This window comes from Lampetra planeri, chromosome 13 (assembly GCF_965212315.1).
Source record: "Lampetra planeri chromosome 13, kcLamPlan1.2.h2, whole genome shotgun sequence".
Lineage (NCBI taxonomy): Eukaryota > Metazoa > Chordata > Hyperoartia > Petromyzontiformes > Petromyzontidae > Lampetra > Lampetra planeri.
The window spans coordinates 4,552,291-4,568,450 of record NC_136119.1 but is presented as its reverse complement, the minus strand read 5'-3'; the positions used below and the strand labels follow the sequence as shown (position 1 = coordinate 4,568,450).

Here is a 16,160-nt window from a genome sequence, read left to right as displayed (position 1 = left end):
TTAGAGGTGTGTGTGTGTTAGAGGTGTGTGTGTGTTAGAGGTGTGTGTGTGTGTTAGAGGTGTGTGTGTGTTAGAGGTGTGTGTGTTAGAGGTGTGTGTGTTAGAGGTGTGTGTGTTAGAGGTGTGTGTGTTAGAGGTGTGTGTGTGTGTTAGAGGTGTGTGTGTGTTAGAGGTGTGTGTGTGTGTTAGAGGTGTGTGTGTGTGTTAGAGATGTGTGTGTTAGAGGTGTGTGTGTTGGACTGAAAGGTGTGCGTGTTAGAGGTGTGTGTGTGTTAGAGGAAGTGAGGGGCCGTCCATAAATGACGTCACGCACCTAGCGGGAGGAGGGGTCACACATTTGTGACGATGTGTGACGAGGGGGTGGGGTGGTTTGAGAAATGTGACGTCACATCAAAATGCGCAACTTTCAATAAATATAGACAACACGTTCTACTGAATTAAATAAACTTTTAAATAAATGTTTTATCCTACAACATTAGAGTGCAGCACCACATTAAATACGCACTCCAATGACAATAGTTTAAAGCGATTTGAAGCATGTTTTTTCTTTTGGGGGGGGGGGGGCAGAGCTTTGTGACGTCATATTTGAGGGGGGGGGGGGTCTGACTTTTTGTGACGCCGTGTGACGAGGGGGGGGGTCAAAAATCGTCCAAAATCGCGTGACGTCATTTATGGACGGCCCCAGAGGTGTGTGTGTTAGAGTAAGAGGTGTGTGTGTGTTACAGGAAGAGAGGGGAGCGGTAGTGTAGTGGTTAGCGCGCTGCGCTACGAACCTGGCAATCCGGGTGCGATTCCCGCTCACGGCCAACACCGGTGACAATTATTTGAACCGGTGCTGGGCCTTCCCTAGGTCGACTTAGCCTCAAAGAGTATCTTGTGTGGTGTGTAAGCATCGTCACTGGGGAAACAAAGGCGGCCGGGCGTGGTGCTGGCCACTCACCCCCCTCGTGTGCCGTGCCGGCCTGCTCGCTAACAGCACTTGCCCCAACAGTCTGTGAAGGCTACATGGGGGATCTTTGTCCTTGTTTTGTGAGAGGTGTGTGTGTTAGAGTAAGAGAGGTGTGTGTGTGTTAGAGGTGTGTGTTGGAGGTGTGTGTTGGAGCTGTGTGTTAGAGGTGTGTGTTAGAGGTGTGTGTTGGAGGTGTGTGTTAGAGGTGTGTGTTGGAGGTGTGTGTTAGAGGTGTGTGTTAGAGGTGTGTGTTGGAGGTGTGTGTTGGAGGTGTGTGTTGGAGGTGTGTGTTAGAGGTGTGTGTTAGAGGTGTGTGTTGGAGTGGGAGGTTTGTTAGAGGTGTGTATGTGTGTGTTAGAGTAAGAGGTGTGTGTGTGTGTGTTAGAGGTGTGTGTGTGTTAGAGGTGTGTGTGTTAGAGGTGTGTGTGTGTTAGAGGTGTGTGTGTGTGTTAGAGGTGTGTGTGTGTGTTAGAGGTGTGTGTGTGTGTGTTAGAGGTGTGTGTGTGTTAGAGGTGTGTGTTAGAGGTGTGTGTGTGTTAGAGGTGTGTGTGTGTGTTAGAAGTGTGTGTTAGAGGTGTGTGTGTGTTAGAGGTGTGTGTGTGTGTGTGTTAGAGGTGTGTGTTAGAGGTGTGTGTGTGTTAGAGGTGTGTGTGTGTTAGAGTAAGAGGTGTGTGTGTTAGAGGTGTGTGTGTGTGTTAGAGGTGTGTGTTAGAGGTGTGTGTGTGTTAGAGGTGTATGTGTGTTAGAGGTGTGTGTTCGAGGTGTGTGTGTGTTAGAGGTGTGTGTGTGTTAGAGGTGTATGTGTGTTAGAGGTGTGTGTTAGAGGTGTGTGTGTGTTAGAGGTGTGTGTGTTAGAGGTGTGTGTGTGTTAGAGGTGTTTGTGTGTTAGAGGTGTGTGTGTGTTATAGGTGTCTGTTAGAGGTGTGTGTGTGTTAGAGGTGTGTGTTAGAGGTGTGTTTGTGTTAGAGGTGTGTGTGTTAGAGGTGTGTGTGTGTTAGAGGTGTTTGTGTGTTAGAGGTGTGTGTGTGTTAGAGGTGTGTGTTAGAGGTGTGTGTGTGTTAGAGGTGTGTGTGTGTGTTAGAGTAAGAGGTGTGTGTGTTAGAGGTGTGTGTGTGTTAGAGGTGTGTGTTAGAGGTGTGTGTGTGTTAGAGGTGTATGTGTGTTAGAGGTGTGTGTTCGAGGTGTGTGTGTGTTAGAGGTGTGTGTTAGAGGGGTGTGTTAGAGGTGTGTGTGTGTTAGAGGTGTATGTGTGTTAGAGGTGTGTGTTAGAGGTGTGTGTGTGTTAGAGGTGTGTGTGTTAGAGGTGTGTGTGTGTTAGAGGTGTTTGTGTGTTAGAGGTGTGTGTTAGAGGTGTGTGTGTGTTAGAGGTGTGTGTGTGTTAGAGGTGTGTGTGTGTTAGAGGTGTATGTGTGTTAGAGGTGTGTGTTGGAGGTGTGGGTTAGAGGTGTGTGTTAGAGGTGTGTGTTGGAGGTGTGTGTTGGAGGTGTGTGTTGGAGGTGTGTGTTAGAGGTGTGTGTTAGAGGTGTGTGTTGGAGTGGGAGGTTTGTTAGAGGTGTGTATGTGTGTGTTAGAGTAAGAGGTGTGTGTGTGTGTGTTAGAGGTGTGTGTGTGTTAGAGGTGTGTGTGTTAGAGGTGTGTGTGTGTTAGAGGTGTGTGTGTGTGTTAGAGGTGTGTGTGTGTGTTAGAGGTGTGTGTGTGTGTGTTAGAGGTGTGTGTGTGTTAGAGGTGTGTGTTAGAGGTGTGTGTGTGTTAGAGGTGTGTGTGTGTGTTAGAAGTGTGTGTTAGAGGTGTGTGTGTGTTAGAGGTGTGTGTGTGTTAGAGGTGTGTGTTAGAGGTGTGTGTGTGTTAGAGGTGTGTGTGTGTGTTAGAGTAAGAGGTGTGTGTGTTAGAGGTGTGTGTGTGTTAGAGGTGTGTGTTAGAGGTGTGTGTGTGTTAGAGGTGTATGTGTGTTAGAGGTGTGTGTGTGTTCGAGGTGTGTGTGTGTTAGAGGTGTGTGTTAGAGGGGTGTGTTAGAGGTGTGTGTGTGTTAGAGGTGTATGTGTGTTAGAGGTGTGTGTTAGAGGTGTGTGTGTGTTAGAGGTGTGTGTGTTAGAGGTGTGTGTGTGTTAGAGGTGTTTGTGTGTTAGAGGTGTGTGTTAGAGGTGTGTGTGTGTTAGAGGTGTGTGTGTGTTAGAGGTGTGTGTGTGTTAGAGGTGTATGTGTGTTAGAGGTGTGTGTGTTTTATAGGTGTGTGTTAGAGGTGTATGTGTGTTAGAGGTGTGTGTGTGTTAGAGGTGTGTGTTAGAGGTGTGTGTGTTAGAGGTGTGTGTGTGTTAGAGGTGTGTGTGTGTTAGAGGTGTGTGTTAGAGGTGTGTGTGTTAGAGGTGTGTGTGTGTGTTAGAGGTGTGTGTGTGTTAGAGGTGTGTGTGTGTGTTAGAGGTGTGTTTGTGTGTTAGAGGTGTGTGTGTGTTAGAAGTGTGTGTGTGTTAGAGGTGTGTGTTTGAGGTGTGTGTGTGTTAGAGGTGTGTGTGTTAGAGGTGTGTGTTAGAGGTGTGTGTGTGTTAGAGGTGTGTGTTAGAGGTGTGTGTGTGTTAGAGGTGTGTGTGTGTTAGAGGTGTGTGTTAGAGGTGTATGTGTATTAGAGGTGTGTGTTAGAGGTGTGTGTGTTAGAGGTGTGTGTTAGAGGTGTGTGTGTGTGTTAGAGGTGTATGTGTGTTAGAGGTGTATGTGTGTTAGAGGTGTGTGTTAAAGGTGTGTGTGTGTTAGAGGTGTGTGTGTGTGTTAGAGTAAGAGGTGTGTGTGTTAGAGGTGTGTGTTAGAGGTGTGTGTGTGTTAGAGGTGTGTGTTAGAGGTGTGTGTGTGTTAGAGGTGTGTGTGTGTTAGAGGTGTGTGTGTGTTAGAGGTGTGTGTGTGTTAGAGGTGTGTGTTAGAGGTGTGTGTGTGTTAGAGGTGTGTGTGTGTTAGAGGTGTGTGTGTGTTAGAGGTGTATGTGTGTTAGAGGTGTGTGTTAGAGGTGTGTGTGTTAGAGGTGTGTGTGTGTTAGAGGTGTGTGTTAGAGGTGTGTGTGTTAGAGGTGTGTGTGTGTGTGTTAGAGGTGTGTGTGTGTTAGCGGTGTGTGTTAGAGGTGTGTGTGTGTTAGAGGTGTGTATGTGTGTGTTAGAGTAAGAGGCGTGTGTGTTAGAGGTGTGTGTGTGTTAGAGGTGTGTGTTAGAGGTGTGTGTGTGTTAGAGGTGTGTGTGTGTTAGAGGTGTATGTGTGTTAGAGGTGTGTGTGTGTGTTAGAGGTGTGTGTTAGAGGTGTGTGTGTGTTAGAGGTGTGTGTGTGTTAGAGGTGTATGTGTGTTAGAGGTGTGTGTGTGTTAGAGGTGTGTGTTAGAGGTGTGTGTGTGTTAGAGGTGTGTGTTAGATGTGTGTGTGTGTGTGTTAGAGTAAGAGGAGGGTGTTTTAGAGATGTGTGTGTGTATTGTAGCAGACAGGTCTCAGTTTTCCTCTCTGTCTCTTTTTGGTTGTTGAGCTCATTTCGCTGTGTTGCTTGGCTCGGCATTTCTCCCTGAGAGCTCGGTTATCAGCGCAAAGGTTAATATATATCTGTGTGTGCGTGTGTGATTGCCACATTCGCTGACCCTAATGTGCTGCTGCTGTCACTCACAAAGTAGCCACGGCATTGATATCTGTGAAGGGTGATGTGTGTGCTGTCATATAAGTTACTAACGCAAATGTAGCATTTTATTTCTGGAACTGCATTCATCGCAGAGTACAGTAGACCATAATTTGTATCCAGCTTTTTATAGAAAAAATCCTCTTTTCTGTGATCTTATTACCAGCGAATCATATTATTCGCAACTCCCCCCCCCCCGCCCAACCCCTTGAATAAACGAAGCAATTAATATCGCAAATGCGGATAATAGGATATTGGTCCCACATCACCACAGTTAAGATGAGCTGTGTATTATATTTATACGTTCAGACATTTACCTAAAAAAAACCCGATGTACTATTAATGCATTGACGTGTGTGTGTTATTGTATGTATTTTGATTTAAAGCTTTCGTGACTGCAGGGATTCATATTCTTGGTTCTTTCGGTAAAGTCACGTAGATAGAAAAATAATAAAAATAATCACAATATCACACGACGTTTCGATCGCAACACAAGCAATGGTCATCAGGTGAGAGCTGCCGAAGCAGGAAAAATATATGGCGGGAGCGCTGCTAAGGCAGGGAGTTATAAAGGTTTGAGATGGGTGTAACCCAAGGGTCAATCACGTGTAGGTGAAAGAGTAAAAAATAAAAACAAAGAACCAAGAATATTGTATGTATGTTAAACTTCCTTTGTAGAAAACCGTGCTATTCGAAGGTGCGGTTAGCACGGTTGTACAACTCTAAAACCAAAGGTTAGGATGAGCAATGAGAAAAGACATCAGCAAAAATTGACACCTTTGCAGAAGGAAAGTTTTGATCTGGAGAGCGAGCGGGAACGCTTGGTCTGTTGATTGATTGCTCGCTAGAGAGACTCCTATTGACAGATGACAGAATAACACATTTCAAATCGTACGAATGGTCTACGGTATTGATTTCTTCCAACAAATGTTTTCATAATGTTCAATATGTTCTATTGACGTATTTGAAAATGTAATGCCACTTTTGGATTCTAGAAATGAAAGGGCTGGAGAGTAAGGATGATCCCCGTTTGTACACGGCGGCAGTGCCTAAGAATCCTACACTATAGAGTAATACAGAGACGAACTTATTGATCTTCTTGGTTCTTTCGGAAAAGTCACGTAGAAGGGAAGTAATAAAATAATAAAAATAAAACATAATAAAATAATTCTCACGACGTTTCGGCTACAAGCTTGGCAGTGTTTCATTCTTCACCTGAAGACGGCTGCTTGCGTTGTAGCCGAAACGTCGTGAGAATTATTTTATTATGTTTTATTTTTATTATTTTATTACTTCCCTTCTACGTGACTTTACCGAAAGAACCAAGAAGATGAATCCCTGCAGTCACGAAAGCTTTAAATCGAAATTGAACTTATTGATGTTTTTTTAAACATTTTTTTTATCCCAGAAATAGCTCCAGTAAACCAAAATATTTCCGTGTGTATATGCATATTTCAAATGATGCTTCATTCAGGACCACGTACAGTAAGTATGTCCAAGCCAGGATGTTGTAGTAATATTTACAAGTTCCTTTCCTGTCTTTGGAACAGACACACCGGGGGCGCTGGGAGAATACCGCTGATGTGTGTGCCATACATATTTTATATTTGGTGGAATGTTTGCCGAGGTCTGAATAATTCATCAGGACGTTCCTTAATTACACGTTTGGGATACTTAAGTGGGGCAATTGTATTGCACAGCACACCTGGACCCGAAGCCAGCCCAGACACTTGATATATAAATGTCACTTTTTAAAATTACATAGAGTCCAATATTGACATTAATTTAAGTCATTACATTAAATAACATATTCTCCAGATTGTAAGTGGCTCCGGAGAGTAAGACGCACCACAAAGTGTTCCTCGTGTCGGGAAAGTTACGCAAAATATGGTCTTGCGCACACACACACATGATGTCCGGTTAATGAGACGCACTCACGTAATTTTTTCTTGAAACAAAATATTAGGAAATCATTCCGTGTTGGCAGCGGCGCGCAAGCACAATTTTACTCAACACACATCAATCAACAACACGGCCTCAACAGAACACGTATACATGCACTCAAATGTCATCGGTGACAGTTTTGGCAAAGGTCCTTCTTCTTAACACATGAACAGAGACCAGAGAGATGAGCTTTAATAAGCGTTGGATACTGCACGTATCACTACTAGGCCTGATGAAAATAAAAATGTATTTATGATGACATGTACGGTGCGAAAGAAGTCCAACATACACACATGCATACAAATAGGCATATGCACAGTTACCTAATAGTAGCTATCGATTACCAGACCAGGGGTTTGCCAAGTTTATCTTTGATCCTGAAAGCAATTGCAGGTACGGTATCGTAATATTTGGCCAGTTCTTGCTAATGTTTGTCATAGCAGATAACGAATGAATGTGGGTGAAGGGTGGAGTGGGTTTTTTTTTTATTAGCCTACGGTTAACGTGAAAATGAGTCAACTCAGGATTTCCGACACGCCAAAAAGGAAACTTTCATCATTCACGTGTTTACGTAATGACAACTTTCCACGTAATTGATATCAACCAGATGCACACCGACTCACGTACGTTTCCACATTAGCCTCGGACCAAATCGCCTGGAATGTGCCCAATCTGGGAAGGTAGGCAGATCTTTAGCCTGTATTTTGCTTCGATTGGTAATCACCATGCACAAACAGGTTGTTATAGGCTGTGCGGCTACGTGGTGGGTTCACATTGATGTATTGTAGAATCAGAATATTTATTCATATTGGAGGAATCCGATGAGCTATGAAGCTCCTTTTCACAGATGTCCAGAAGATCTGTGTTCTCGTGTTGAGGCGCCCAACTACTACCGACCACCATTGACCAGTGTGGTGAAGTATGGTCGAAAAATCCACGCGCGATAGAGACGCCCGTGTCCCTTATCTTACACGTTTGACATGATGCCATAGAGGAAGTACTGCACTCTACATTGTTCCATTCAATTAAATCAGTGGTTCTTAACCTTTACTGCAACCTTGAACCCTTTTGTATAATGTTAACAAATACATGAGTTTGATTTCGGTTATTAACCTTCTGGAAAAAATTTGGAATGTCTCGCACCCCCAGAAAGGGCATCTCTCACCCCAGGGGGTACGTGTACCCCAGGTTAAGATTTAAAGTGTATAATCTAGAGAAGCGTTTATGTGGATATACTTTTAATAGGTTTGTCTCATCACTGATAGATATTTTTTTAACTTCAAAGAATGTTTCCAGACTGGTGAGTCGTTTTTGCTATTTACATGATTTATGATTTTTGTTTCATTTATTATCGCTTCTGAAGTCACAGTTTGCAGGAGAGTAACAGCACAATTAGATTTATTGAGTTATTTCAAGTACACGATCTTTGGTGTGGTTATAACTGAAAATATTTCTACCATATCGAGTATAGTTATCACCAGATACATGGCTATTATTTACGTACCTACTCCAGTCTGCCAGAGAACTGGAAAATATTCAGTCAGAAATTACGCACTTAATTGTTATATGTGCTGGTACACTATTTACCTAATAAATTATGCTGTTGAAGCCATTTATTGATTAACCTTTAAATAACAAATTAACAAATGATGCACTGCAATCATAATTTGACAGACACTTAAGCACTGCCACGATATTGCTTTTAACATTGACCTTTTATAACATAATCTCGCCTTTGGCCCGTCCAAGGACGACGGGTGTATTTCAGTAAATCTGAAACTTGCAAGCGAAAAGCAGACCACGACGTGATATATTCATTGCATCAATTCGTGTGCAATTTGTAAGGCCGCGGTGACACAGACTTATTTCATTTTAAGGGTATAATCCCCTGTTCATCATGACGTCCTTTTTACTTCGATGTCTCAACAGCGTTACGGAGATCGCGTAACGTGAGGGTTCTGCCTTTGTAGTGAGGGTTGTAAGTTGACGCTGAGGAGGGGGGAGGAGGCGCCTCGGCCCCCATGTGGAGTGACGTCACCCGCTAATTATTATTAATGAGGGGGGAGGGTGTCCATTTGGAAGACGTCACCTCTTCATGATTATTAATGAGGGGGCTGGCCGACGTGGAGTGACGTCACACGCGGGACACACAGACATTCTTGGCCCATTATAGTAGTAAATAAGTTCCATGACAGGATTGTGATCTTAGGTGACAATGCAAGAGGCTGTCAAACTATTCAGGTCATATTCTTTGAGTCTTTCGGTAAAGCCACGTAGATAGAAAAAATAGTAAAAACAATCACAATATCACACGACGTTTCGATCGCAACACAAGCAATGGCCATCAGGTGAGAGCTGCTGAAGCATGAACAAATATCTGGCGTGAGCGCTGCTAAGGCAGGGAGTTATAAAGGTTTGAGATGGGTGTAGCCCAAGGGTCAATCACGTGTAGGTGAAAGAGGAAAAAATAAAAACACCAGAAATTATTATAAGACTGTGTATATTGTACACAAATAGGCCACCGTGGAAATAGGCGTAACTTAAGCAATTGCTTTGTCCTCTTTGTTATAGAATGTATAGGCTCTACTCTTCTTTGTTCCCCACTGTTGTTCTACGTGATATGTTCCAGCCTAAGATACGCACTTTAACTACCGTACGAAGGTATTAGGAAAAACATGCTGTACTTTAATGAGAGCCGATTACGTATGAATGTTGCTTTCAGTGTATCATCGTTGAACTAAGCATCTTTGTATTTTGTGTTACCACGTGCATATTCTTATTTAACAACGATTTTAGCACAGTCTTATAAATTATAAGCCAGGGGTTTCTCATTTAACTTATGTGCATGTCTAGGGAGCAGCAACCAGCGACAATGCATGCACCGGCGTCCAAGGTAATTTGCATGAAAAACAATGCATTATTCTTTGTTTGGGCGACAGACAACAAAATAACCACGGGTGGAAATGACAGGAGAAAATGACTTTCTCGTCTAGTTAATAAGTAATGAGAGGAGTCTAGCCATTGAAGTGGGCGCAACGGGGTTTGCTTTATAGCCACGAGGAATTGTCTGAAGAATCTCCCTTTGAATAATTGATCGCATCTGCATCAACAGCAGAAACGCATTGTTTGTCATCTCCCGTCGTCGCGTGGCTTGTTGTTTCGCTTGAAAAGAAAAACAAAACGGCACATTACAGGAGTGCTTTTGCGGAGAGCCACCTGTCATTGATCTGATGCTCGGTCCATCGTTTAAGATTAAAAAACAATATTTCCCAGCATGTTGTTGCCTTGTGCCCTGAAATAGCCCTCACGGATCGTAAATATTTGGCCTTTTGCACGGAAAATAAAATGACACACTAAAACTGTAACTTTATATTGAATAATACGATGCAAATGCTGATATATAGGATGGTTGGGTGCCACGGTGGCGAGATGTTAACTACCTCGCCTGGTATACAGGAGGTCGTGGGTTTGATCCCGACTCTGACTCCTGTTGTATATTTGGAGTTTGCATGTTCTCCCCGCGGTCGCGTGGATTTTTGTCCAGATCCTCCGGGTTTTCCCTCCACATTTAGAATCAACATGCGTAGAGAGTGTTTGGCTGTTATACAATTCAACGTGATAAGCTACTTCGTTGAGCTATCATTTTTCCCCAGGTCGCTTCTGAAAAAGAGCTATATAATAACTCAGTGGGCCTCACCTGGTAAAATAAAAAAAAATAGTTTAGATAAGTTTTGCCAATCTTCCGTTTTTTTTATATTGTGCAATTGCACAGGTTGTCCAACATAACACATAATGTAAATCGTGGCTAATTGGGGGGCTTTTTCTTGGAAACTTCCTTGGATGGTGGGTTTAATAAATATCTCTATTTTACTGTACTATTGATCCGCGTGTAACTAACGTTATTTATAGAAACAAGATACGGATATGTTGTAGTTGCTGATGATGCATTAAAGCTCCCTATGGATTTAAGTAAGGGCATACTTGATGCTACAAGAAGTACCTCACAAAGCGCTGATGGGATCGTTAAAGCAAGATGTCTCTTCAGCGTAGTGCACGATGCTTGTGGTTATGGGTGTTTTAGTTTTGCACTTTGTCACTTAGCCTTGACCTTGTTTATAGCTCGATTTGAATACAAGCCTTGAATACGAGGAAGACATACAACTGCTGCCAATAAATATGTTATAATGTTTCCAAAATCAACCTCAATGCCAGTATAATATAACCTAAATTATTGCATAAGTAGGTCTGGTGGTAATGAAAGCCAATGCACTTAAATATTCATCTTATGGGATCTGTGCCTGCATTTTCACGGACAATCACATTTAATTACAACATACACTGTACAACATTTTTTTGCTGAATGAGGTCGTATGTGCCTAAACTAATGGTTTCTCACCTCAGCCCATCATCCTTCTGGGGTCGATTAAACGAGTACCACTTTGTGGGGAAGTCAACAGTCATTGTCCTATGAAGAGGCTCGACCCCGCCAGAGGAATGTGGAATTTCCACCACTGGCTTAGGGCTGTAAACATGAAATAAGCACCAATGTCTCAATATTCAATTGAGCAGAAAATCACTTTTGATTATTTGCCTCAAAGCGAATAGTTTTTCAATTATGCCAGCTAATACAATGCAGTAAAATTAAACATGTCATCATTATATTTCTCATGGGACATATATAACATTAAACATACTACAGTAAACTAACTTGGCTCTACTGTTTGTTGTTAGTTTAACTTAAAAAAAACTGTTTAGTAATATTCATTAAAAAAAAGATTCTCAATATAGGCAAATGTTACCAACAGCTTTCAGAGTAGTGTGGCAAAGTTAGGTCACGTAACCCCCTCACACGGCATTTGTTTGCAATAGGGCTTTACAAGTAATTTAGTGTTGATTTAACCTACTTACAAAAGTACGACGTATTGCTCAAAGAGTAGAGTGATGTAGCGTGAAAGTTTCTTCATTCTGATTTTTAAGGATACCTATATTATTAAATATAGTCCGAAGAATCTGCCCTTAATAGCCAGTTTCACATAAACGCAGTTTTAAATACAGTACTGCATTATATCATGGGACCTCCATCATAGTACCTCCCTTGCCAGTATTCTATTTTTTAGACTGTATTAGTCTACATTTTAGAACATTGTAAAAAATTTAAGCAGATGGCCGGTCTGAATAAAAAAAAACACATGCTTCAGGGGTTCAGATGTTTTATGTGTATGAAACAGCAGATCCAAATGACCATACTTGACTTACACTGCTTGTAATGCAGGTCTTTGAATGTTGAGCCCTGCTCTGGTTACTGAGTGGGCATACCATGCAACAATAATTAAAATAATTGTGTGCTGATGACAATGACCCATATCCCTCATTAGCTAGATAAGGAAAACGAATCCCCATGGGGCGGTACGTGAGGTCATGCACAATTGCTCAGGACAAAGATTAATGGAAAAGCTAACGCGATATTAAATCTAGTTCAGTTAGTGTCGCATGCTTTCGATGTAACCAGGGTCTCATTGTTGTTTAAGAATGATTTTCTGCATTACTTCTTGTCCCTTACAGTACTGGTAATGCCTGTCTCCTCTTTACTGGCGTGTCTGTGACGTTTGTGTCGACACATTGCCACGCCGGTACGTGAGCGCACAAGCGTCTGAAGACAAACATTAGACATGGACCAAGGTCACGTAGAAGGGAAATAATAAAATTATAAAAGTAAAACATAATAAAATACAATTCACACAAATGAAAAATAATAAAATACAATTCTCAAAGTGAGAATTGTATTTTATTATGTTAAATTTGTATTATTTTAGTATTTCCCTTCTACGTGACTTTACCGAAAGAACCAAGAAGATGAATCCCTGCAGTCACGAAAGCTTTAAATCGAAATGGACCAAGATGTGCATGTAAATGTACCAGGTCAATTTACAAGACAGCAAGATAAATTTCTGATGACATCTCCAAACAAAATGGTGCACTTAGGGATGTCTTCCCGATTTTCGTATTAATCCGATGAAATCAAATAATCAAGCCAAGATTAGAACATTTTAGATGATCTAAGCAAATGTTTTGTTTCCGACTGTTTTATACGTGTGGGATCACGTGAAATGATGTCACTTCAGCACTTTTTATTCCACAGAAAGTGGCTTCACCATGGCATTGCGTGACATCACTTTGGTTAGCACGATGGCACGTTGAATGAATATGTTATGCCAATGACGCGAAAAAATGAAGAATATTTTTAAAAAAAATTCCTTAAAAACCTCAAATCTGAAATGTTTTAATCTGGCAGTTATTCCTGGCACTATCCCGACTGTGTTGTGGTTTAGTGCACAGTAGTGGGGGCTTATGTGTGGAATGTTTTATGTTGGGCAGGGGGGGAGAAACTGGCATGGGGTTGAACTGTCATGGACGGGATATCTTCTTGAAGACCACTTTCTCAGCAACTTTTCAAGAGAGTGCTCATTCCGATGATTATAGATGCCCTTAAGTGAGCTGTAGTTTGCGCGACCCGGCTGATCGATGCCAGTTTCCTCCTCAGAGAACCAATGTCCGGTTTTTATGTCGAGAGAGAAGCTTCAGTGCTTTGGCACAAAGCCAACGTTTAAGTACGTTTTCTGACCCCCTCGAAGCAGCCGTTTCCGAGCCAGTGACATAAAACTGACAAGGCAGTTTCTGCCTGTAAGTCTAACGCAATAAGAAGTGAATTGTTTGAGCGGATTCACAAAAATCATAAATATTTTCTGAACTTTTTTAATGTCAAGGGTTACCCCACACCGTGTGTTCGGGATGCACTGAACTCTACATTCGACATACCAACCAAAATGCAAAAGGGTGACAGTGTTGTTGGCCAAAAAATCTGAAAGCATAAAAAAATTGCATTCTTTTCCGGTAATTATGAACGCGTAAGTAAGCCTTGCCATTTTAGTAAACACTGTGTTTCCATTCATACAATAAAATACAGGGTAAATGGCAAACATACTGAATGTCTTACAAGCTTTTATTACATGTTTCTATGGAACACTTTATTAATTAATATATTTTCACTGTAACATACTGTATGAATTGCGTCTCTCAAAAATATTGCAGATATACAAGCCACGGTTTCAATTTGAACCATGTCATATATTTTTTATTACGTGCATTTTATCTTGATGCCACTATATAACTTACAATATTTATAGTATTGCACTTATGTGGCAACATTAAACCATTCACAGGAGTGAAATAAAAGTGTCTTATTCATAACAATTATTATCAGAATAATTGTCTTGTACTTAAAATTACATGTACAATTGACAATAAAATGTTACACAGGTTGAAATAATCATACATATAATATACAGAAATATATGTCAAGGTAATGTCATGTGGTTGATATCACAGAATGTCATCGGTTTTTATTCCCATTATTTAAGCAAGTAATGTGCAGGAAATGCTTTTCACACAATAACGTCACATGACGCAGCTATTATTAACTCATACGGTACAAACGGAAACACATGGCACGTGACACGAGATGGTGTCGCTCACCAGATATATTCGATAACCAATTTAAACAAATTCTGTCTCTTGCAAGGTGTGTATGATACGTCTCTGGGACACTTATCAAAATGAAAAAGCCACTTACCCTTGCTGTGACTTATCCATTGCAAATAAAGGGCCTCGCTGTACTGGCTGGGTGACAGCAGAATAGCAGTGCTGCAGTTGACAGCCAGCGGTCTGCACTTTTAAATTCGCCCGCTGTTGTGTGCATTGCGGTGGCACGGTTGCCTAATAAATGTAACAGGACTCGAGGCGAGAGAGTGGGTGGGTGGGGGTTGGCCCGATATGTCACTCTTAGCAGGTGTGATCTCATCGTCACAATTGGTTGAAGCAACCAAGCCTGCTTTCCTGCCGTTGGCCTCTTCTTTGCTGTTTAAATGACAGGTTGCCTCTTTGCCCAATGACTCCACGTTGCACCGTAACTATTCAAAAGTTTCTTTATGGGGCGTGTAACCAGATAAGTGAGAGGGGAGAGCGGGCTGTGAGTCACATGAGACTTGTAAATTCGCAACATGTTAACGGTAACACTCACAAGCGCGCTGGCATACGCAGAGGCAATCACACTTCACGGGCCGGCGCAGAGGAGTTGTACAGCAAAGAAGTAATCTTAATGTGTTATATGATGAATCGTTTATAGCAGCAGCTTATGTCACTGTTAAGGTATTAAACGTTGTTAGCTCACGTCTAAAATGTTGTATAAATTAGCAGTTTGCAGAAGTGTTTTTCTTTTTCTTGGATCAATCAATCGCGTAAGATAAATGTTCATGAAGGATTGGAATGGTGTGGGGAGGAATACATCTAGCAGCGGATGGAAAATGGTAAACGACGATGGTGATGCCTAATATCATTTTATCCTACTGAGTCAATAATACATCTCGATTTAAAGCTTTCGTGACTGCAGGGATTCATCTTCTTGGTTCTTTCGGTAAAGTCACGTAGAAGGGAAGTAATATAATGTTTTATTATTATTATTTTATTACTTCCCTTCTACGTGACTTTACCGAAAGAACCAAGAAGAAGAATACTTCTGTTTAGCCCTGTCAAACCCGCACATCCGATGAGCACGGCTGGCTACGTACGGCGCCAAAGAAGTTCAACACAAATACAGCACAACCCACTGCAACGATGAAGGCCTCCCCACACCTTGTCGGTCGTTGGGATTGTTTGACCATACTTCACCATTCCAGTCAGTGTGGGTTGATCAAGAAACGAAGTCAAACTATTGTGCATTATGACAAGGTCATTGCCCCTGAGATCGGCTGTTCACCAGGACCGATTCAAGCAAGTCTGACTCCGCTGATGGAGACACGTGTTAAAACCGGTCCACAGTTTGCTTGTCCTGAAACAATGCTGCTGAAATGATGCACTCCCATCACGCCATGTGGCTGATGGATTGTGTAAGAAATATATATATATATTGTATATGGAGACAAATATGTGAAGGAGACACTGCTTATTTATTTTATTAATATAATAGGAATGGTAATCCAATGTACATAGGCAATTGTCAACAATATCCAACTTAAAATATATATATTATATGGGGCTCAGTAGCATGAGTAGCAGAACATAGTTAAGCCATAAATAGCTGTTCATACTTCGACCTCGGCTTTTAAATTTGACTCAAAAGTGCGTAGTAATTGATGAAGAGTGGGATTGAACGATTAAATTCCTGCATGGGAAAATTCGCTGTGTCGAAAGCGTGCCATTCAAATGCTTTGTCAGTGTTCTCCAAGGTAGTGCAAGATCTATGCGTGATGACCTGAAAGAGCAAAGGTGGCTCTCTGGATCTGAGTACTGTCTGCAACACATAAAACGTTATTTTTTTGCAGCCTAGTTGCAGAAAATTTGCAGGAAATAAATGTGTATATCCATTACCGGATGTAACTGTGGGAATACAGGCAGCAAATATACGAGTTAAACACTGCGGTGTTTTCAGCTAGAAGTTAAAAATAGCGCGTTTGTAATCTATATGCGAACAAATAATTGAATAGCTTCGAGTTGAACTAGATCGTTACAGTACTTGCGGCCGTGTGCCTTTCAACTGCAAAAGGAAAACCATTTTTTTTTCTACTTACGTGTCAGC

The 16,160-nt window shown here is 41.7% G+C and overlaps 1 protein-coding gene across 2 annotated transcripts in view; it reads right to left on the bottom strand.

The window, feature by feature from the left end:
* The window catches only part of GRAMD2B (GRAM domain containing 2B), a 28,941-nt gene extending 14,618 nt beyond the window's left edge, over positions 1-14,323 (bottom strand). For both annotated transcript variants that reach the window (XM_078599912.1, XM_078599914.1), the window contains exons 1-2: positions 14,160-14,323; positions 10,926-11,051 (exon numbers count right to left, since the gene is read on the bottom strand). In XM_078599912.1, coding sequence (XP_078456038.1) covers positions 10,926-11,051; positions 14,160-14,179 — 146 coding nt within the window. In that variant the 5' untranslated portion in view covers positions 14,180-14,323. The remainder of the gene's footprint in view (positions 1-10,925; positions 11,052-14,159) is intronic.
* Positions 14,324-16,160: the final 1,837 nt, after the last annotated feature.